Source organism: Protopterus annectens, chromosome 8.part1 (assembly GCF_019279795.1).
Source record: "Protopterus annectens isolate FY-2018-M chromosome 8.part1, PAN1.0, whole genome shotgun sequence".
Lineage (NCBI taxonomy): Eukaryota > Metazoa > Chordata > Ceratodontiformes > Protopteridae > Protopterus > Protopterus annectens.
Genome location: NC_056742.1, coordinates 141,279,643 through 141,304,657, shown reverse-complemented (window position 1 = coordinate 141,304,657; position 25,015 = coordinate 141,279,643). Strand labels below are relative to the sequence as shown.

At 37.1% G+C, this 25,015-nt stretch overlaps 1 protein-coding gene across 2 annotated transcripts in view; it reads left to right on the top strand.

Annotated features, from left to right (window-relative positions):
- PLCG2 (phospholipase C gamma 2) overlaps window positions 1-25,015 on the top strand; it is a 1,878,649-nt gene that overhangs the window by 1,472,849 nt on the left and 380,785 nt on the right. For both annotated transcript variants that reach the window (XM_044081788.1, XM_044081789.1), the window contains exons 20-21: window positions 13,658-13,777; window positions 24,384-24,564. In XM_044081788.1, coding sequence (XP_043937723.1) covers window positions 13,658-13,777; window positions 24,384-24,564 — 301 coding nt within the window. The remainder of the gene's footprint in view (window positions 1-13,657; window positions 13,778-24,383; window positions 24,565-25,015) is intronic.

Sequence of the window (25,015 nt, the reverse complement as noted above, 5' to 3'; positions counted from 1 at the left end):
AAAACCTGGACTAAAACTAAACAACCACCTTTTCTTCAAAAATACAGGCAACTGAGGATCCTTGCAAAAAAAACATACAATTAATGACAAAAAGTTATACTATAGCTCTGCTCAGCTTAAAAACAAATCCAATCCTCGAAAATTTTGGTCAACTCTCAACAACATACTCTATCCTGGAAAGCCCTCTAATCCCTCCCCATACCCTAACTCTTCCTCTCAGGAAACAACTACCCTCCTGAATAAACACTTTATCTCTTCCATCCAAAATCTGGTAACCTCTAAGCCAACCTCTACTTCGACACCCACCCCTCCAAGTCCCACTAGTACAACTTTGTTTTCTTTTGAGCCAGTTCCCATTACTTACATCAAATCTCTACTACTCAAGCTAAAACCTTGCTCTCCTTCCACTGACAATCTATCTCCTACATTCCTAAAACTTGCTGTTGACTCAATTGCCTATCCTATATCTATACTAATTAATCAATCTATTCTGGAATCAACTGTCCCCACACTTTGGAAATCTTTCTTCACTATCCCTCTTCATAAAGGTGGAAACTCCACTGACCCCTCAAACTACTGACCCATTGCCATTCTTTCCCCCCTCTCCAAGATATTAGAAACATTTATTCACTCACAGCTTCTCAATCACCTCCTCACACACCACTTACTTAATCCTACCCAACATGGATTTTGTCCTCACCACAGCACCACCACTGCCCTCCTCTCCTTCACTCATATCATTGCAGAGGCCCTAGACAACAATAAACACATTTCCAGTCTCTTCCTAGATCTCTCCAAAGCCTTCAGTACTGTCTCTCATCCTCTACTACTATCCAAACTCGCAAATCTCCACCTATCCCTCTCCGCACTTGCCTGGTTTAATAGTTACCTATCTGGCAGGGAACAATGTGTCAAATGGCTCTCATCCTCCTCACCTTTCCTTCCCATCTCCACTGGTGTTCCCCAAGGCTCCATCTTGGGACCCCTTTTTTTAACATCTTCACCAATGATCCTTACACCTCATGCAAAGAATCCTCCCTTATTCAGTATGCCGACGACTCCACACTTATATCCATCTCAAATAACATTCCTGAACTACACTCCCTGACCCAACAGGCCCTACTATCCACTGAACAATAGCTCTCTCACAACCTATTGATCCTAAATCCCAAAAAGACCAAACTCCTACTCTTCCTTCCTCATTCTCTTTCTCATCATAAAGCCTCCTTTTTTATTACATCTTCTAACAATACAACTATCCAACCTGACACCCACACAAAACTCCTAGGGGTCATTATCAATGATGAACTAAAGTTCAACCTACACATACTCCAATGTATATAAAAAAAAAAAAAAAAAAAAAAACAGATACTAGGTCTGCTATATCGAAACAAAGAATTCTTAACCCCTGAATCTAGACTTACCCTGGGCCAGGCACTCCTCCTCCCCTCCCTCTTATACGCTGCCCCATTTCTTACCAATATCCAGGCCTCCACTCTAAACAAACTGCAACAGGCTTACCATAAAATAGCCAGATTCATTACTAACTCCCCATACAACTCACACCATTGCATTTCTTTTAACTCTCTTCAATGGCTTGAACTTCCCCAATTTCTGCTATCTTATCAATTTCATATGCTACACTCTATCCTTTATAACCCTCCTTCTGTCCATCTCTATCTTCCTTAGTCTCCATCTACAGCCCATCCCGGACTCTCCGTACTTCTAACCAACAATTACTTGATATCTACCACTTAAAAAGGTCAGTAGGCAAACTACTCTACAAACACTCCCTTGCCCATGCTTGGAACAAACTTCCCCTTGACTTACGCTCAATCTGCCACATCTCACACTTTAAAAATGAACTAAAAGCTTATTTTCTCAATTCCAGAACCTGCCCTTGCCGTGACCCTACCTAGTCTTCCTTCCCTTTATGTACCCTCAAAAGGACCGTACTTAGTACCTCATTACACCTCTCTCACTCTCCAATGTGTCTACTGTGCATTTGCATAATTTTATACAAAGAAAAAAATGTTATTGTTAACCTATTGAACTATATCAATGTAAAATTGTTACTTAGCTTCTTTTTAATGCAACTTTAACTTTATGCATGTAACCCAACATATGTGAATCTTTTTGCTATAACTGCTGTTATGTTAATATTGTTTAAAATTGTACTTGTTTAAAATGTACTACTGGAGCTTTTCTCCTCGGGGCTCCACTGAAAATGGGCCACAAGCCCAGCTGGACAAACCCAGTTAACAAATGTCAGTAAATAAATAAATAAATAAATAAATAATAATAATACTTAGACAAGTTAATTTACAGTCAGTTTTAAGGACTGATGGAATATAATACCAATTTTATAAGAATTCTATGGATTGGCAGAAAAATACTTCTTAAAAGTTATAAATGAGTAGTTAAATGAAGGTTTTATGTATAAAGATTCATGCAGTGGCATACATAAATTTCTATGTAAAAAGGAAGATAAAATGAAAATTGGAGCGTAGTAATGAGCAATACAGATTATGAGATTTTTTATGAAAATCCAGAAGAGAATAGAAAATAAAATGAAAAAGTATTATGGGAGCTAGCATATATAGTTTACAGGGAAAAGGATGTCAGGAGTTATTATTCATAATAAAGGAAATTGTGGATGATTTTATAAATAGGAGTGATAAGAGCAAGATCGTGATAGGTTATTTAAATAAAACTTTAGTACAACATGAACTTTTGTGGTCAAGTATGGAAGAGTATAACATTAGTAAGAAAATTAAGAATGTATGTTGTTTTGCATATAATACAAATAAAGTAAGAATTTAGTGAATGGATGGTTAAGCAAAGAAATTGATATAAAGAATGATATATATCAGGGATGTCCTATGAGTAGTATATTATTTGTGGTTGTTCTGAAAGTATTAGATGTAAGTTTTCACATGAGAGGTGCTACTTATATTACGGATGAATGGAAAAACAATTCGAGTCATGTTTATTTATGCAAATGATATTGTACTGATTACGGGAAACTAAGTCTGGATGAAAGAAGTTATGTATTATGTACTTCAGTGATTAAATATAATAAGCATGACTTTGAATAAAGAAAAAAAGTAAAGGACTGGGTGATATAGTAAAGATAGGAATAGTATCATTACCAATGAAAGAAATCTCTGTGCTAGGGATAAGATTTGAGGATAAAAATGTAAGTCAGGAACACTGGATTAGGATACTAGGTGGAATAAAGGAGCTTTGCTGTTTTTCCAAAACATGTAAACTATCGTTTAATAAAACATTTATTTGATTAACTCAGTTATACTGGGAAAGATTACATACTTAGCTAGTATTTATATGTTGCAAATAATCTATGAAAAGAAATACCATAAGTATTTCTTTCTTTTATATGGAGTTCAACATTTAATCCAGTGAAGACAGGAGTTTTATACATGGACAACCAATATAGAGGTTTAGGATTAGTAAACTCAAATTGTTTATGCTGCTTCTTTGACTTTATAAGTTTTGTTTTGGATAATGATAAAAATGAAAAGTTAGTAGTAAATTTACTAAAGTGCAAACATAAGTGGCACTGGGATATGTTAAAATTTCAAAGGAGGAAAATCATGTTTAAATAAAACCATGAGATATCATCAAGAAAAAAACATCTTTTGTGGAAAATAAAAATTGATGAAATAGAAAATGAGATGAAAGTGTGGTATAGAAATATCATGATACAATATTATTATATTATTGTGTTAGTCCTTGGACTGAACATGTGAATGAAATAGTTAAAGCTATAAAAATACAAAAAGCATAATGTAATAAGCAAGTAGAATGTCAAGGTTTTTTTATACAGATTGGTGATTAATAAATTACCAGTAAATGGAAATATGTCATATAAAATCAGTGAAAGAGTTTGTATATATTGTGGTGAAAAAAGAAACTACAGAACATGTATTTTACAATGCATAAAGGTTACAAAATTTTTGGAAAAACTGTAATTGAAAATATAAGGGAGGTAAATGAAATAGATAGGGATATGATTATTATTCATATTATAGCCTTAAAAATAAGGGATATGTTAATGAATTAGATAAAGGATTATGGTATGTTGTGTGGACCATTTGGAATGAAAGACTAAATGAAATCATGTTTAATAATAAATGTAGACTAGCAGTAATTTTAAGAAAAATTAGACCCCTAACCAGGAAAAGCCGAAAGACAAAAGATGGTGGTTCTGTAAAAAGGATTGTGATTCAAATAAGATAATGAAGATAAAAGGTTAACATCATCAAGAAAAAACAAGATATATATGAATGTATGACAATAATGGAATGGAATTGAAATTTGTACACTGTATAAATATGTAAATATGTAAGTTTTTAAACAGTATTGAACATAATGTTTTTTTTTTTTAATAAAGAACCCCTACTCTTTTTGATAAGTGCTGTGGGATTTGTAACATCCTCCCAATCTGTCTCCAACTCAAGCACATAGGGCTGCTATATCGAAACAAAGAATTCTTAACCCCTGAATCTAGACTTACCCTGGGCCAGGCACTCCTCCTCCCCTCCCTCTTATACGCTGCCCCATTTCTTACCAATATCCAGGCCTCCACTCTAAACAAACTGCAACAGGCTTACCATAAAATAGCCAGATTCATTACTAACTCCCCATACAACTCACACCATTGCATTTCTTTTAACTCTCTTCAATGGCTTGAACTTCCCCAATTTCTGCTATCTTATCAATTTCATATGCTACACTCTATCCTTTATAACCCTCCTTCTGTCCATCTCTATCTTCCTTAGTCTCCATCTACAGCCCATCCCGGACTCTCCGTACTTCTAACCAACAATTACTTGATATCTACCACTTAAAAAGGTCAGTAGGCAAACTACTCTACAAACACTCCCTTGCCCATGCTTGGAACAAACTTCCCCTTGACTTACGCTCAATCTGCCACATCTCACACTTTAAAAATGAACTAAAAGCTTATTTTCTCAATTCCAGAACCTGCCCTTGCCGTGACCCTACCTAGTCTTCCTTCCCTTTATGTACCCTCAAAAGGACCGTACTTAGTACCTCATTACACCTCTCTCACTCTCCAATGTGTCTACTGTGCATTTGCATAATTTTATACAAAGAAAAAAATGTTATTGTTAACCTATTGAACTATATCAATGTAAAATTGTTACTTAGCTTCTTTTTAATGCAACTTTAACTTTATGCATGTAACCCAACATATGTGAATCTTTTTGCTATAACTGCTGTTATGTTAATATTGTTTAAAATTGTACTTGTTTAAAATGTACTACTGGAGCTTTTCTCCTCGGGGCTCCACTGAAAATGGGCCACAAGCCCAGCTGGACAAACCCAGTTAACAAATGTCAGTAAATAAATAAATAAATAAATAAATAATAATAATACTTAGACAAGTTAATTTACAGTCAGTTTTAAGGACTGATGGAATATAATACCAATTTTATAAGAATTCTATGGATTGGCAGAAAAATACTTCTTAAAAGTTATAAATGAGTAGTTAAATGAAGGTTTTATGTATAAAGATTCATGCAGTGGCATACATAAATTTCTATGTAAAAGGAAGATAAAATGAAAATTGGAGCATAGTAATGAGCAATACAGATTATGAGATTTTTTATGAAAATCCAGAAGAGAATAGAAAATAAAATGAAAAAGTATTATGGGAGCTAGCATATATAGTTTACAGGGAAAAGGATGTCAGGAGTTATTATTCATAATAAAGGAAATTGTGGATGATTTTATAAATAGGAGTGATAAGAGCAAGATCGTGATAGGTTATTTAAATAAAACTTTAGTACAACATGAACTTTTGTGGTCAAGTATGGAAGAGTATAACATTAGTAAGAAAATTAAGAATGTATGTTGTTTTGCATATAATACAAATAAAGTAAGAATTTAGTGAATGGATGGTTAAGCAAAGAAATTGATATAAAGAATGATATATATCAGGGATGTCCTATGAGTAGTATATTATTTGTGGTTGTTCTGAAAGTATTAGATGTAAGTTTTCACATGAGAGGTGCTACTTATATTACGGATGAATGGAAAAACAATTCGAGTCATGTTTATTTATGCAAATGATATTGTACTGATTACGGGAAACTAAGTCTGGATGAAAGAAGTTATGTATTATGTACTTCAGTGATTAAATATAATAAGCATGACTTTGAATAAAGAAAAAAAGTAAAGGACTGGGTGATATAGTAAAGATAGGAATAGTATCATTACCAATGAAAGAAATCTCTGTGCTAGGGATAAGATTTGAGGATAAAAATGTAAGTCAGGAACACTGGATTAGGATACTAGGTGGAATAAAGGAGCTTTGCTGTTTTTCCAAAACATGTAAACTATCGTTTAATAAAACATTTATTTGATTAACTCAGTTATACTGGGAAAGATTACATATTTAGCTAGTGTCTGTATGTTGCCAATAATCTATAAAAAGAAATACCAAAAAGTTTTTTTCTTTTCTTTTCTATGGGGTTCAACATTTAATCCAGTGAAGACAGGAGTTTTATACATGGACAACCAATATAGAGGTTTAGGATTAGTAAACTCAAATTGTTTATGCTGCTTCTTTGACTTTATAAGTTTTGTTTTGGATAATGATAAAAATGAAAAGTTAGTAGTAAATTTACTAAAGTGCAAACATAAGTGGCACTGGGATATGTTAAAAATTTCAAAGGAGGAAAATCATGTTTAAATAAAACCATGAGATATCATCAAGAAAAAAACATCTTTTGTGGAAAATAAAAATTGATGAAATAGAAAATGAGATGAAAGTGTGGTATAGAAATATCATGATACAATATTATTATATTATTGTGTTAGTCCTTGGACTGAACATGTGAATGAAATAGTTAAAGCTATAAAAATACAAAAAGCATAATGTAATAAGCAAGTAGAATGTCAAGGTTTTTTTATACAGATTGGTGATTAATAAATTACCAGTAAATGGAAATATGTCATATAAAATCAGTGAAAGAGTTTGTATATATTGTGGTGAAAAAAAGAAACTACAGAACATGTATTTTACAATGCATAAAGGTTACAAAATTTTTGGAAAAACTGTAATTGAAAATATAAGGGAGGTAAATGAAATAGATAGGGATATGATTATTATTCATATTATAGCCTTAAAAATAAGGGATATGTTAATGAATTAGATAAAGGATTATGGTATGTTGTGTGGACCATTTGGAATGAAAGACTAAATGAAATCATGTTTAATAATAAATGTAGACTAGCAGTAATTTTAAGAAAAATTAGACCCCTAACCAGGAAAAGCCGAAAGACAAAAGATGGTGGTTCTGTAAAAAGGATTGTGATTCAAATAAGATAATGAAGATAAAAGGTTAACATCATCAAGAAAAAACAAGATATATATGAATGTATGACAATAATGGAATGGAATTGAAATTTGTACACTGTATAAATATGTAAATATGTAAGTTTTTAAACAGTATTGAACATAATGTTTTTTTTTTTAATAAAGAACCCCTACTCTTTTTGATAAGTGCTGTGGGATTTGTAACATCCTCCCAATCTGTCTCCAACTCAAGCACATGGGACCTCAGATTAACATCTCATTCATTGGGTGACACACTCAGGAGTACAGCACCCCCAAATGCTGTACCACCACTGTTTGGGGATTATCACATGTTTTAAATCCCTTTAGGAAATACACACATCATAATAATGTCAGCAACAGGTCTTATCTTAAGTAATTCAAATCTCACCAAAATGTGATCTGCAAAATTCCTGCCAGGCAGGAATAATCTGTCCACCCATTCAGTTTAACTTGTATCAAATGTAATCCAGTCCATCCTGATTAGTTTGGACAGAGCTACAGTCACCTGCTTCGACCTTCTCTGGAACTTCAGTAACATAGAGGATTATGAGTGGGTCTCAATCATAATCTGTTTATTATGTCTTTAAGACACGGATGCTAAGAAATTCACTTAGAGAGCTTGCCATTCACATCAAGGACACATAATTCAAAGTTATTATTGGTGACACAATCATAATTCTTTGTAGTGCGTGAAGCTTTATCTGCTCTATGTATTACTAATTACAGGGGAAAAATGTGAAGTGTTTTATCAGCTATCAAAGCCATAAAACAGTTGGAGGGAACTGTCAGAAAGGCAGTGTAATGCAGTCCATTACATTTATATTCACCTCCATGCCTCTCAACAGTCCAGCTTTTCATAGAATTTTCAGATTATTGCTTTGTAATTTTGGTCTGCTCCTCACATCTCTGTTTTTTGGACAAACCATCAGAGACTGAAGTCACTAAATCATGCTTGCTAATGTATCCTGTGATTCTTGCCACTTTTTAAGTTTATTAGAGCAAGTTAGGAGCATGTTTTACTGCTGCTGTCATTTGCTATTTAGTATAGGCAGATTATACTGCCAAGAGCTGTACCTGACCTTAACAACTTCAGCAGGGGGTGCTTAACAATTCTTAAGGTCACATTGTGCACCACTTCAGCCCTTAACTGGCTTGTCTTTTTCTGAATATTAGAACATAATCACAATGATGCTACATGCACTCCATGTGGGCTCTGTCCACTTGATCTTCCAATTTTACCTTCAATATTTCCATCTCTAAATGCAGGGTCAGATTCAGAATGTTAAGATCCTCACACCTTTGTTCCTCCATTATTTTTGGCGTTGCCCCTGATTCTTGAGCAAAGTAGTTTAGATGCTGGCAGTGCTGCTGCCTTGCCATACAGAGATTCTCAGCAGAACTGCAATGGTGGAATCCAAACAGTAAAAAAAGAGTTGAAGAAGCTAATGGACAGTAGTGTATCTGGGCACAAATTGTTGGGAGGGCGCAATCAGCCAGTCCCCGTCAGTAAAGTAATACTGGTATTTAAAAGTCAGTATTACTTTTACAGTCAAACCTGAGCCCTGTATTGCTCCGTGTGTAGTATTAAAAAAAAGAGAGAGACAAGATATTTTTTTATTTTTAACTAAAACCTGAGTGCTGTAGTGTTCCATGCAAGCAGGGTATAAACTGTAGCAACTGCTTGCTGCATTTGTAGCAATCAGCTTCCTACTAGTTTATAAGTAATTTTTTTAAACTAAAACTTGAATGTTGTAGCACTCCATACAGGCAGGGTATAAACTGCTGCAACTATTTGCTACATTTGACAAAATCATTTTGCTACACTTTAAAGGAAGAAATTAGTATTTTTTAATTAAAAATGTTCAAGAATGGCTAGGCATGGCATAGAAATGGGAGCTGAATGGTTGGGCAGGAGGGAGGAGGGGTGTGTTGTGCATCTGGCCACATGGTTGGTGTTCCAGTAGAAGGAATGGCTGAGGGGGTGTGGCACTAGTTCATGGTACCAACAGAGGGTACTGGTTGAGCCTCTGCTGGTGAAGAAAACAAGTGTGTTTTTTACATTGCAGTAATGTATTTGTTTACAGTAAAAGTTTTACCTTGTGCCATAGTATTCCATCCAATTTTTTCACAGAATAATTTTTCAGTTGTCCCTTTTTTGTACAATATCCCTGATTTTGCTTCATATTTTTACCCTTTCTCCTGTAAAATGCTTGATTTTTTGATAACTTATTAAGTAAAGAGGTTAGGCAGTATGGTTCTGAATCACAGAATCAGAAATTGCTTGCTGCACAAATATTCATTAATTGCTCTCTGTGTAGTGATCACAGAGGTAACAGGTTCATAGGTTCATACTAGGCTATCTGCCCTAGGGCATTTATAAGCCTAGCCAGAGTGTGTTTGGCTTTCGCCACCCATTTTAAAATAATTTTGCTATGCCCTTTTTCGAGGTTAGTATACTGTACCTCTGTCTAACAGTGACACAGAAGTGATACCTGGGGTAAACCTACGATCTCCCATCCACTCATCAAGATTCCTCTTGAAGAGAGTCAATGAGGGACTCTGCCTAACCTGGACTGGGATTTTATTCCAGAGTGAAGGGAGCCTCTGGGTTATGAATCTGTCCCTCCAGCATGTCCTATTTATTTCAGTGCTGAGGTTCAAGTCTCTCGAGCGTGTAGCTCGATGGGATTTGGATTTTTTGAAGTGCAGCATGTCCCTTAATTCCGGGTTGGACATGGCTTTATACGTCAGGCACAGGTCGCCTCTGAGCAGGTGGTATGCCACTGAGTAGAGCTGGAGTTTCTTTAACCGGGCAGCATATGGCATCTGTTTGAGCCCTTTGATCCTCTTGGTGAGGTACTTTTGGGGTCTTTCCAGTTGCTGCAGGTGTTTGGTAAGGTACATCCCAAAAGGGGCATTGTACTCGATTATGGGCCTGATGAAGGATGAGTAAAGAGGCACGATGACCTCCCCTAATCTAGATGTGAATCTCTTCATGATTAGGTGGGCTATATAAAATGTTTTTCTAACCACTTTGGCCACGTGGTTGTCAAATGGGAGTTTGCTATCAACTTGGGTCCCCAGGTCCCTAATTACTTCTTCTGTACTTAATGGATTACCACCTATGTGGTAATTTGTGGGCACTTTGTTTTTACCAAAGGGGATGACTATACACTTTTTGACGTTTAGCTTGAGGCCATGGCTCTGGCACCAGTTGTCTGTTTCTATGAGGCTCTTTTGGAGGATGCTTGTGTCGGCTGGAGAGTCGATTATGGTGCCCAGTTTGCAGTAATCTGTGAACTTGGTCAGCCACAGTCCTTCTGTGTTGGCCTGTACCTCCGAGAAATATATACCGAGCAAGAGAGGTCCCAGGACTGAGCCTTGTGATTATTCATTAATTATGCATGACACAGCATAAGCGTTATGCAAAAATTATGCAGTCAGCTTTATCTGGGCAGGGCTTGCTACTGCATATCCAAGGGAATAATATTCTGCACTATCTTTTTGTCATAAGGGTGAATGTGGATTTAGTAGCAGTATGTTACTGGGTTCTCTTCTGTGACCAGATGAAAGAAATTGCCCATTTATTTCAAAGATTATGAAATGTTAAATTAAGTATGAATTATATAAAATCTGTGGGAAATAAAAAGCCACAAATGACATAATTGTTGCTGCAGAGCAAAAGACCAGAGTATAATGAATAGACAATCTGGCATCAGAGTATGTCAAGCATTTTTACATTCTTCAGCAATCAAGTGATAATAAATCTGCAAACTATTGTAAATATTTCAGGTAGCAAAATATGTGAGCTTTAGAATTTTGAATTCCATCTGTACCTACTTTAAATACATTAAAAGTAATACATTCTGTAAATGAGTTAATTGTTGGAAAATAATTGTGTAAATTTTGTTCATTGTTCAAATTGCACAGTGACGTAAAATTACACAGTCATACCTCTTACCTTATGCAATGCAAGAATGCAGGAAGCAGTGGGATACATTTATCATACAACACAATTATTCTGAGTGTTTTGCACTGCAAAAAAGGCACAAGATATTGTATGAAAACAGTTGCTGTAGACAAACTCCAAATCCACACAAAGGAAGACAACAGTGGAACATCCAGATGCTCTGGAAAAACTCTTTATTCACAAAAACAGGTTTAGCTCTTTCATTCCAAATTAAGGAACTTCATCAGAACAATTTAATTAAAATCTCCACTTTCTATATGCAGTATCAACCAATCAACATCCAGCACTTGTCATGTGTCAAGTGCTGGATGTTGATTGGTTGATACTGCATATAAAAAGTGGTGATTTTAATTAACAAATTATTCTGATGAAGTTCCTTAATTTGGAATTTGTGAATAAAGAGTTTTTCCAGAGCATTTGGAGGTTCCATTGTCGTCTTCCTTCTGTGGATTATTTTTGTAGCAGTAAGAATAGTATACAAATATTGCAGCAAAACCCATACCACAAATGGCACATACTGCACTGAAACAGAAAAGGAAGCAACCCTATGTTCTGACAGTATTATCTCATCAAGTCCTGGAGTATACCTGCCTCTGCAGAGTAGTAACTACACACACCTGCACGTCACATCCTTTGGCACAGCCCTAGTGGGTGCCATAATATGGTGACACAGTGATGTTACTCAATGTGTAGTCAACAAAAATTAGATGCAGATACGTGCTAGTATCCAGACATGGGCAATGATGCTTATTTCATGCCTCCATTTAATGAATAACAGCCCTGCATCTGTCATACCACCCTACACAATCAGCTCCATGCTGGAGACCTCTACTACCTGATGTCTGATGTCCCCTGTGGTGAAGATGGAAAAGCCTGGTCCACTAATGTATAGGTGTGCAGGTCAGGAGTGAACAGGCAGGCAGTGATGAAGGCTGTAACTTACCCGAGCACAGTAGTATAGCTGTCAAGACTGTGTACCTGCCAGTAACACTGTACAAAGACCACTGCATGTCTTCCATATTACATAACCCCAACACTAAGATGGAGGGAGAGGACTGCTATGTTTGCCTTATGATCTATGAGCCCTGACATCTGCATGACCTCAGTCTAATTTACTTAATGCTGCTGCTAGGTACTAAGCTCTGGATCAGTACTCTGTTCCCTCTTCTATACCCTAGAAGGTGTATATTGTAAGAAACACTGTGATGTCTATGAAATGTATGGCTGGCAGTTCCAGAAACTAGATCACTTTTTCAAGGTGCCCTTGCACACAAATTGTAAATCATCTTTGAGTCATTTCTAGCCAGTAAGTTCTGACTACTTTTCTACACTTGTTATTATATTTCTATTAATAATGTCAGTTTGCTGCTATTAGGTTCCCTGGTAGTTACTACCTATTCAGCCCAGAAGACCATTAAGGAGCCTAACTCAAATCCCCAATTGCCCCAAAGCATTGTCTAGTTAAGTGACTTGCTCAAGGTCACACAGTAGGTAAATGAAGGTGGAACAATTCAAATTATATACCATTGGCACAGGAAGCAGCTCTTGGAAATGTCAAGCTTCAGACCTGTATTAACTTCCAGATTTTATATAATGAAGTGAACTTTGACAGTAGTAGTAGTATGGAAAAGAAAGGATAATGCATAGGGCAAGGTATTCTGTTTCATGCAATTTCATTTGAAAAGAGATATAAAACTGGTAGTAAGTAACAAAACAAAATGCAGCTAAATGCAAATGAATGAAAGTGTTAAACTTATAGCCACTTAAGAGAACATTGTTTTTGTACTGTGATCTCATCCTGTATTATGCAGCATCACCTTATTTTAATATTATGCTTTATACTGGAAAAGGAACTTATCAACATGTGGGCAACATGAGTTTACTTAATCAGCTTTCGCATACTGGTACTGGTACACATTATTTCATCATTGTGCATAATGGAACAACCTCTGTAGTATGTCCAAAAGTGGTGACCAGAGTCTATTTACCAAGAAATCATGGCACTGTACCACTGCTACAAGTTTTATATCTATAGAAACCCGCAGAGAGTACTTCCCACAGTAAAAAATGAAAACTAAATAAATGCAAGAATAAATTGCACCACGGTTATGACTCTTACTATAAATAAATGTCATAGAAATGTGCCATAAATAATAGCTGATGGTAAGATGTTTGAAACTATAAGGGAGGACCAGGATAATCCCATAAAGAGAAACTACATTGTTATTTGATTTGCTGAGCATTTTTGTTATTTTTCTAATGCTTTTCTAGTGACATCTACTTTCTGCTTTTGTTTTAAGGTGGTACTATGGTAACCTGAGCAGAGGAGAAGCCGAAGAGATGCTGATGCGAATTCCTCGGGATGGGGCTTTCTTAATACGAAAAAGAGAAGAGCCAAACTCATTTGCTATAACTTTCAGGTACAGAAAATGCAGTTTGTGCAACAAAACACATAGTGATACAATGAATGCAACTCCTATCAAAATATATAATATCATACGTATGATTTCTAGAATTAACAATATTATGGATATTAATATGTTAATATTTTCCAGTTTGTGGCTAACAAATGTATCGTTTCTACCAGATTACAATGAAAAAATAAGCTATTTATCCAATTAATAAACTATTTGTCAGGGTACATTTCCTTCCTTATCATCTGTTTCACTGACAGCTGATTAGAAGTCAGAGTTGCATTTTGAGGCAGGACTATACAATAATGGGAATTATCCATCTCACAATGCCTTTTTATTGTATAATACTGCGTTTTTATTGTATAATACCAAGCTCTGTTTTAGGCTAACAAATGATGAGACAAGCAAATGTTTGGGTAAAAGGGACATCAAAAAGATACAGTCACTTACTGAGGCATGAAGACTAAAAGTAGATGTAAATTAATGGGCATACATTGTAGCAGCACAGTAGAGATAATAAACAATGGTATTTATTTATTTTTTAACTTTTTGCTGACTGGATTTGTCCCATTCGGCCAGTAGCCACTTTTCAGGGGAGACCCAAGGTGGTGTTCATACTGCCTAGGGGAAATATGTCCAGGGCACTTCCTCTACACTTTTCAAATGGGTAGGGGGTGCACTAGAGAAAAGGAAGACATAATCCTAGTATTAGGAAGACAAGTAAAATACATAGAGAATTTTATAACAGAAATTGAAAATGATTGCGAGATTTCCAGTATGGAATAGAAAATTATAAGAAGTGTATATTATATGCAAAAGTTGGTAAGATGGAAACAGCAGCCAGTGGAACAAATGAAGAATTTTGGATGACATTCAGTAAATGAAAAAAAGAATGAAGGTGATATGCTTTGTTATATAGTAAGAAGGAATAACTTTTTCATTCTTTTTTTTTTTTTTTTAGAAAAACTGAGTTACACAAGTGAGATTTATATGTTTCCTACCAAGATGGATATTTTGATATGTTTATTTTTCATGGTGATATGGGGATCCAGGTTAAACACCTCTAGAAGGGGGTAATCTATAATGAGAGGGAAAGGAGGGTGGAATTAATACATCCAGTTATTTATCCAAGTTATTGCATTTTTCTGGATTATGAAGCTCTTAAAAGAAGAGGATAAAGTAATCCCAAGTATTCTCAAGTATGTGTATTAGGAATGGTTTCAAGTAGTAAGTAAAAACATGGCAGAAAAGGGCAAGAACTTTTTATTGAAGGACATTAAAAGAATGGAAGGTAAGATTGGAACATCTGGAGAAGACTTAAAAAGAATGGTATGAAGGTATTATGAAACATTTTATTTATATAGATCCTTAGGAAGGCCTGAAGAGGAATATGAGGTCTCAATAAAGAAAAGAAGGGAAAGAGACAGAGGTGTTAGAGCATGTGAGGAATTTATTGGGAGATTTCTCACTAAATAAATCATAGTTATAGGATGTACAAGCAAATGGAAGAAAGGATGTGTTACATATGCAACAAAATTGAATTCATGGAGCATGTTTTTGGACTGTAGTAAGGCAAAGCTCTTTTTGGAAAATAGTGGAGAAAAATTTCAGGAAGATAAAGTTTATGAGATATGAAAATGAAATATTTCTTTATTGGCGTTATGAAAACTTGAAACAAAGAGATGCTAATGAATGTGATATAATGATTTTTTTTGATTGCATAAGGAAATTATGGTAAGCCAGATGTGCAGAGGTGTTATCTAATATGAAATGGGTTATGCTATGAAATTAAAGATAATATTAAGTTCTGAATCTGGATAAAAGGGTATGGGGACTGAGATGAAAATTCTGTAACAAAAAGTTCATTAACTAGTTCTTTTTCTTCTGGTTATTATGCACATAGTTAAATAATGATGCTTTATGATAAATGTAAATAAACTTTTTATTTTGGTTTGTTTTAATAAAGACTCCCTACTCATTTCAATAAGTGCCATAGGATCTTTTACATCCATCAGGGCTACTTACAACTCAACCAGTTACGACCTCAGCTTTTTGTTTCATTCAAACAATGTTATTCTCAGTAATGCAGCACCCCCTGCCTCCCAATGCTGTACTGCAGTATTAGTATTTTAAAAATTAATCCAAGCACCTGGATAACCTCATACATGAGCTCAGAGTCAAATGCAAGTAATGGCAGACATCTGTTTTGACTAATGCAACACCAAGAAGGGGGCTTTGTGCCCACTGAATGGTGCACCGCGACGGTTATCCCACTCCACAAAGGAGGAGCCACGATGGACCCCAGGAACTACCGCCCCATTAGCCTGACGAGCCTGGTCTGCAAGGCCATGGAACGTATCATCATGGAACTCATAAACAAAGACATTGGTAATCTCCAAACTCTGGACCCTACCCAGTTTGGATTTGTAAAAGGCAGATCATGTCTCCTAAACCTGATTGACTTCTTTGAAGCAGTCAGCAAAGCCATAGATGAGGGTAAGGTGGTTCACACAGCTTATCTAGATCTCGCCAAGGCTTTCAACACCATCCCCCACTCTGGAATTATAGATAAGCTCACTAAACTAGGTATAAATCCCTATGTCACAAGATGGGTTGCCAACTGGCTCACGGACAGAACCCACATTGTGAAAGTAGCAGACTCCAAATCCGACTTCAGACCAGTGACAAGTGGAGTACCACAGGGTTCAGTCCTGCGTCCTCTCCTGTTTGGTATCTACTTCTCTGAAGTACAGGCTAACAGAGAAGGTCTTTGGCTAACAAAATTTGCAGATGACTGCAAACTAGGAGCCATAATCAAAACTCCTAATGATGTGGACATACTACAAAAGGGCCTCACTGAGACAGATGCCTGGTGTCAAAGCCATGGCCTGAAGCTCAGTACCAAAAAGTATATTGTCATCCCCTTTGGTACAAATTCTGTACCCATGAACTACCACATAGCTGGTAGTCTACTTAACGCCGAAAATGTGATGAGACCTTGGGACACAGGTGGACAGTAGTCTCTCCTTTGATAATCACATTGCCACAGTGGTCAGGAAATCCTTCGACGTGGCTCACCTCTTAACAAAAGGTTTCTCATCCAGAAAAAAAGAGGTCATTGTTCCTCTCTACTCATCACTCATTAGACCCATTATAGAGTACAACGCTCCTTTTGGTATGTACCTCACAAGACATCTGCAACAACTGGAAAGGCCACAGAAATACCTCACAAAGAGGATTACTGGCCTCAAACAGATGCCCTATGCAGACCGCCTCAAAAAACTCCAGCTTTACTCCATCACATATCGCCTACTCAGAGGCAATCTCTGCCTAACATACAAAGCTATGTCAAACCCAGAGCTGTTGGACATGCTCCACTTAAAGAAATCCCAATCCCTCCAAGCTACACGCTCTAGGGACCTAAACCTTATCACCACAATAAACAGAACATGCTGGAGGGATAGATTCCTGTCCCAGACACTTCCCATACTCTGGAACAGACTACCTGTCTATGTCAAACAGAGCTCCTCATTAGCACTCTTCAAGAAAAATCTTGATGATTGGATGGGAGATAGGAAATTCACCCTGGGGATCACTTCTGTGGCTGTGCTCGACAGGGGCACAGGAAAATAATTTTCTTGGCTGGCAAAAGCCAGGATACATTTTTGGCTAGGCTTATACAGGCCCTAGGGCCAATAGCCTAGTACCCTCCTATGAACCTATGAACCTATAAATGGAATGCAAATAAGTAATTACAGTACAAAACTTTCATTGTGATCAAAAGTTGTAATAATGAGAAGTAACAAAAAACCTGCCTGTGATAATTACGCACAGTACAGCAGCCTAGCACCTTCTACAGTAAACTCAAGATGTTGCACGCCACAAAGAAACACAGAATGTCTTTGTGAACTTAGACAAACCAGGTAATACAAACACAATAAAGCAAACAACAGATTAGTTAAAGTGAAAGCTTCAAATGCTGGAAGATGCTAATAAATAGCGTGAGAACATTTCTGAAATTAAGATACAGCTGTAAGTATATAAAGAAAACATGCTTGAAGGCATATTCATATTCATTATCTTCCTAAATGTTTAGTAACAGAGATTCTGTCTTAAAGATGCCCTTTCCACTTGGTAATTGCTGGGTTATCCTTTCTGAAAGCTTATCTCTTGGCACATTTATGTTAGATAGCTATAACAAGGCACAAAGGATCATAGGAAGTTACTAGGCTAATGGCCTTAGGGCCATTACAAACCTAGTCAAGTGCTACCCTTGTTTCCATGATCAGCACATATTGTCTCTGTCCAAGAGAGACACAGGTGGAACCCCTGGGGTGAATTTACAGTTACCCATTCAATCATCCAGATTACATTTAAGAAGGCCAGTGAGGTGCTCTGTTTGACATAAAGTGGGAGTCTGTTCCAAAGGTGTGGTAATCTCTGGGAGATAAATCTGTCCCTCCAGCAGGTTCTATTACTGTCACATACCAGGGCCTTGGTGACTGTCTCAAAGAAGTCCACCAGGTTTAACAGGCATGATTTCCCTTTGACAAATCCAAACTGAGTCAAGCATTTGGAGATTACTTATATCTTTGTTGATAATGATTATGATGATTCACACAATGGCCTTGCAGATAAGACTAGTGAGTCTGCTAGGTCTATAGCTCCTGGGGTCAATGGAGCACCACCTTTGTGCAAGGGGATAACGGTCGCTATTTTTCCATTCAGCTGGTATGAAGATGGTGCTTAGACTATGATTGAAAAGATACCCAATGGTGTTGTTATTCTTTTTAAAGCCCATGTAGGATGCAACTTGGGATGTTATCAAATCCCATAAATGCTGTGTTTTTGGCCTTAAAGAGGGTGTATATGACCTGCTCTTTAGAGATACAAGGTAGGGGACAGGTGGTAGGGATGTTATGGGTATTTGTGGTGGGGACAGGGTTGTGAAGTTTTCACAGAACCTGTCGGCTAACAGGTTAGCTATGTCCGCAGGCTCAGTATATGTGGTATCATTAACTAACAGATTGCTGCAAATATGGACCTTTCCTTTTAGGTTATGGATGTAACTAAAGAACGCCTTATGGTTGTCCTTAGTTGAGGAAGCTAATTTGGATTCATAGTTTGCTTTGGAGGACTTTACAAGAAGTCTTATTTGCTTGTTTAAGCTGAGGAGAGAGTGTTTCCAGTTTAGGTCCTGCTCCCTCTTACTCTTAGACAACAATTTCTTATTCTTATTATAAAGCCTGTTAATGGCAGTTGTCCACCAGGCAGGTTTGCTCTTCCTTGAAGAGCTTGTTTTGGTCCTATCAGGTACTGCAGAGTCAATGCAGTTATACAGGTGTTGGTATAAAGCATTGGTGTAGAACTCGACATAGTTGCCAGACCAATCTGAGAGGAGAGGTGCAGTGAAGCTATTTATACCATCCCATAATAGGTTATAATCTGCTTTGGAGAAGTCTTTTAGTTTAGTTGCTGCTGCTGCGGGGGGGGGGGGGGGGTCAAGTGTGATAGTTACTTCGAATTAGACTGAATTGTGGTCAGATCTCACCAGGAAAGACCTCACAGTTGGGGTGCTACAGTGGTCCCCCATATTTGTAAGCATCAGATCCAGGATTTTGGCACCCCTTGTGGGGGTTTCAAACCAGCTGGTCCATAGAATTTGAGTTAACAAAGTCAAGGAACAATTGGGCAGCTGAATTTGAGCATGAGTAATTTACCCAGTCAATGGATGGGTAGTTAAAGTCACCCAAAACCATAGTGTTTGGATGTATCTTTATTTATTTTATTTATTTATTTATTTACATTTGTTAATTGGGAAGAGTGCGACTGGGCCAAGGAGCCTGTTTTCAGCGAAGATCCGGGGAGTAAAAAACTACACATTCAAAACAGAATTGTAAAGATGTAAGGATTATACAAACATCCAGAAAAATTATAGATTCATATAAATAATAAAAAAACACATACATATAATAATAATAATACACTACATTCATAGATTTTAAACAAGTAAAAGCCAGACGTCCAGAGATAAAGAAAATAGATTGAGAGCAACTAATGCAAAATAATAAAACTAAACAAAAACAAAGAGAGAAAGTAATTAAGAGCGAAGCAACACAGTAGATGTCAGATGTAGCATATATTAAAAAATGTACATACAATGTACTGAAATGTAAGAACATGGGAAAGAGCCAGAGAAAAAGCAGCTGCTTAGAGAGGTAAAAGAGAAAAAGTAAAAAGGGTGAAGTGATCATCCAGGAGAGCAGGAGGAGCAAATCCACTTGGATTTGAGGTATTCTCTAGTAATGGTTTTAAAGGGAAAAATAGCTGGGAGTGTTTTGAATATGTTGAGGGAGAGCATTCCAGGCCTTGGCTATTTTATTAGAGTAGAGACAGTTACCATGGTAGTTATGAGACTGGGTTAATTTTATCATCATTCTGTTGGAGGATCTCAGGGGCCTAGTATTGACATGAGGTTCAACTAAGGAAGAAAGAGAGGGGCATTTTATTGGGTTCTGAATGATTTTGAATGTATGAGTGAGATGGTTTAGTGTTAACAGGTTGGGAAACTTAAGCAGATCCAAATAGACAGAGTGAGTGTTCTGATTCATGGAGGGGATCCTGTAGCTGGCAATGACTTGAAGAGGTGTCCTACCAACAGTTACTTGCACCTGAAGTATCTCCAGGGAATCATACTGTTTAACCAATCTGGAGGTGTATTTATTGTTAATGAATAGTGATACATCTCCTCCTCTAGTTTTCATGCCTTCAGTTTGTGGTCTGACTGGGTGGAAGGAGGTGTAAACTGGTATGGCTGGGGTGTTCTCCACAGCCTTCAACCAGGTCTCCATGACTGCACAAATGTCTGCATCTTCCAAAGTGAGGACTTCTTCCAGTGAGTGCAATTTCATGTTAAGACTTCTAACATTTAGCAGCATAATCTTGAAGTTACTTTTAGATGGAATTTTTACGTCAGGGGAATTTTGTTCTTGTGACACTGCCAAAAAAAAGGCACTGTGGGTGTGGCAAGAGCCTTTGCCAGTAGCTGAAATCCCAGGTGTGACAGATGAGGACCACCTATGGCAAAGCATCGAGGTCTGTCTATCATGTCATCCCAGGCTGACAGTTAGTGGATTCCCTTAGAATGACACCAGAAACTAAGCCAATTATTAAAGTCAATAATTTTCTGTTTGTATTACGCTGTGGTGACCCCCTAACAGGAAAAGCCGAAAGGAAAAGTAGAAGAAGATTGAAGCATTTTCCTAGGTGAAGGTAGAATGCTGCTTAGGGCTAGTGACATAACTGCCTGAGACACATAGTCCAAGAGCTCAGTCATGTCTCTCTTCATATAGTCCACAGAGGTATATCTCAAGTCATTCACACCAACATGGACTATGATGGAGTCATAACAGTAACTGTTGTTGAGACACTTGAGTGCAAGTGTGACGTGACGGACCCTGGCAACTGACAGACAGCTGGCCATGACCATTTCCTTATCCAGCCTGGTGAGATAAGGAAATGGAATGCAAAATAAAAAAAGAATACTACGATTAATGCAATTGACAAAGTCTGCATGTACAATATCTAGCCAAGTATGACATTAAACAACATTTACAAGAAAGCATACATTATTGATGCTTAAATATGCAGTGCAAATTAAATTATAAATATAACTCCACAATCTTTTTAATACAATTTAAATCTCAATGTATACAGAATTGTGAAATGTTTGTGAATTATTTAGTACCATCTTCCCCCACTGTTAATTTCACACAGGGTTACACAAATACACAAATGTACACACACACACACACACACACACACACACACACACACACACACACACACACACACACTTCCCCTGTGAGAGACTGCAACATGATCACATCCCAAGTATTCACTCCTGCAATGTCAGAAGCAGTAACAATTTTAAATTCTGAGACTCATAACTGCAAGTTCCAGACTAGGAGACTAATTGTATGAATATGGAGACTTACTAAGCCTGATAGTGCTGTGTATTGAAATATTCCCCTTTGTCTAATGAATAATCATATCATTGTTAGTATATATAAAAAATGAAGGTGTGGGAGGTGTATTCCCCACTTTAAAGGAAAAAGAAACTATCAACATTCACTGTTCACCTTTAGATTCAATGTTTTTTCCCCTAACCGTAGGGCTCAATATTGCAAGTTTCAGAATTACAACAGGGAGTCAATGAATACGTACATCCTAGGGTACATAATTTTTCCAGGCTGCTTAGTGTCACTGCAGGAGGCCTACTGCTACCACTGCCATGCTGGACACTACTAACCCTGTTGGTATATTTGCAAATTATATGATTGTATTCAGGGCAGTATGCGTGCTCAACAGGCTACTAGCCACTTGCTAGAATGCTGAATGGATTTTGATTAGGCAAGGGCAGATACATCGCCACTGGTATTAAATGTCAACATCTGAATACTGGTGGGAAGACCATTATGAATTGTACATGCATCAGTGTGAGCAGCCATATGTTAGATATCTCTTGCTGGTCCCAATACATTCATAATGCAGAAGGATTATTTTGCAGTATGCTAGTGCAGTCAACAGGTAAATCCCTGGCTGTGGGTTATTTTCTATGCACGATCTTTCAAGGGGATATAGTGCAGCTTGATATATAACCACTGCTGAGCAGGTCACCTGGGCATGTTGCAGACCCCCCCCCCCACACACACACACACAATGAACAGTTCCAATTCCATTAACATTAGCAGGGAGGCAGCTGCACCTACATAGAGCTAATGTGGGTGCTTAGGCAGAGACACAATATATTTATTCAGAGATTGAGAGTAACAAGTGCATACTTCAGCCATGAGCACATTGTGGATAACAGTAACCTGGGTTGTTTCCCTGTTAATATAACAATGATATTTGCATAATTTGTATCTTAGAATGTGTATCTATGAGCACACATGCATGTGTTTACATGTGCCCACAATGATGTGTGTATGTCTGTTAAATATTTATGCAGTGACAAGACTGTTAACCCTAAAGAACTATGCAAGAAGCAATGGACAAAGTACCATATGTCATACAAACCCCACTCAGATAGTATGTTTATGTTATGCACACATCCTTTTCAGTCAAGAGCTATTGTACATATGTGCATGGATTTGTTCGCTAGCATAATGAGGTCTGTGACCTGCACCCTGTTGTCTGGCCTCTGCATCTGTGCTGCCATAGTCCCAGTCTATGTCACTATCTAGCAGATAATCCGATCATAGTTGTGGCTGAGTGACTACCATAATATCCAGAAATGTGTTATGCAGCATACAACATACCACAGCTTGGCAATACAATTTATATGTTGCGTACTACAGTGCAGGCATTGCCAGCACATTTTTAAAATGTCCAAATAAACACCCAGTGATGTTCCTTTGTTGATATATACCATTCTATGCTTTCTCTGCTTAGTTTGCTGCCCAGAACACAAGTGTCAGTAGCCAAGGCTGCAGTGGTACACCACATCCTATAGCAGGCCACAGTGTTGTACGCTTCCCCTCAGGAAATTGTGTTATAGAGCACAGTGCATCCAAGTAGTGGCATCAGAGGTGTAGCCAGGATATTTGTTAAATACTTTTTCAAAACAGACATTTTTCAAGAAGTAGCCAAAAACTTTATTGATAGTGGAGTACTTTCTTTCTTGCTAAAAGCAAGAACCTCATTGGAAATGCATTTAGATCCACAGCTATCACATATTACATGTACGTTTAAGGAAAAGTATTCATACTTGTTGACATCACCAGTATTCCTAGACATGTGCACCATGACATTGGTTATACTTGCTGTGTGGTAGAAGCCCTGGATCACATGAATCCTCTTGGCAACATGTATGGGCGTATAGATTACTTCCTGTGCATGAGGGCATCAGGAATTCATGGTGATGATTGAGAATTCTACTGTTGGAGGCTTGCGATAAGTTTGTGGTGCCACGGAAAGGTGCTTATGGCTAGGATGCTTACTGCTGTCATAATCCTGGTTTTCATCAGCACTGCATGACCATATAGAGTCTGCACTTCCATCTCATGACACATGCCAATCACTTGGTCAGGTAAATTCATGTCAATCCTATACCACAGTTGCTCAAATGTGGTTAATTCAGTCTACTGTGTAGAGGCAACACCAGTGCTCTAAGGCAGCTTACTGCTGATGTCTAGGGACCGGAGTTATGAGTTCTGCAGTAAGACCTACCATCCCTGAAATTGTGAAAGGTGGTTCATCTTAATAGGACTTCTTTTTGTGACAGCAACATCACCATTATAACACATTTTTATGGGTTATTTTTCATAGGCACCTAAAACTCTGAACTGTGCTTTCTACCAAGTGCATGCAACAGATGTACATGATGCTCATTTGCATGTCATGGCAATTTACTCTTAGGAGTCTCCTTTGAAGGCATTAGCCATAAAGCTAAGGTAACTGCAGCAGTGATCAAATGAAGAACATTAATCCCTTTTCTAATTAAAATTACTTGGGATACATACACATATTTGTGCATACTGTCTTAACTGGTTTACTCTATGCTGCTGTAGACCTCAGATGTGATGTAATACCAGTTATCTTTATTTTGCAGAGCTGAAGGAAAAGTGAAGCACTGTAGAATTCAGCAGGAAGGAAATCTTTATGTGCTTGGAACATCAGCTTACTTTGAGAGTCTGGTGGAACTTGTCAACTACTATCAGAAGCATCAGCTTTACAGGAAAATGAAACTGCGGTATCCAGTCACTGAAGAGTTCATGGCACGCTTCAGCACAGTAAGTTTTATTACTTTTCTATTTTGGAAGCTACAACACGTCTGTAACAGTTTTGGTTTGTTATGCATCATTGCGTCATTTAAGCTGTTCTTTCGGGAACTTTTCAAACATTCTTTATAGGGAGAAATCAAAAATCTGCCCTTTATCAAAATATGAGTTTATAATGAAAAACTTAGTTTTGTATTATTGAGACTCAAATAGATGCAAATAAATTGTCTTAAAACATCAGATATTATACACAAAGCATAACTCAAAGAGTCATAAAAAATATACAAAGTGTTTTGCAGGGTTTCTGCCCTCTACCCCCAAAAACATGACACGTCATATCTGTAAATATTTAAAGTCCAATGTTGCACAAGCATAAAGTAAAGAGAAAAGTTAATTTTCAAACAATATTCACCTTTTCTCTTTACTGTGAGTCACACAGCCTTGGAGATATCAATAACACCAT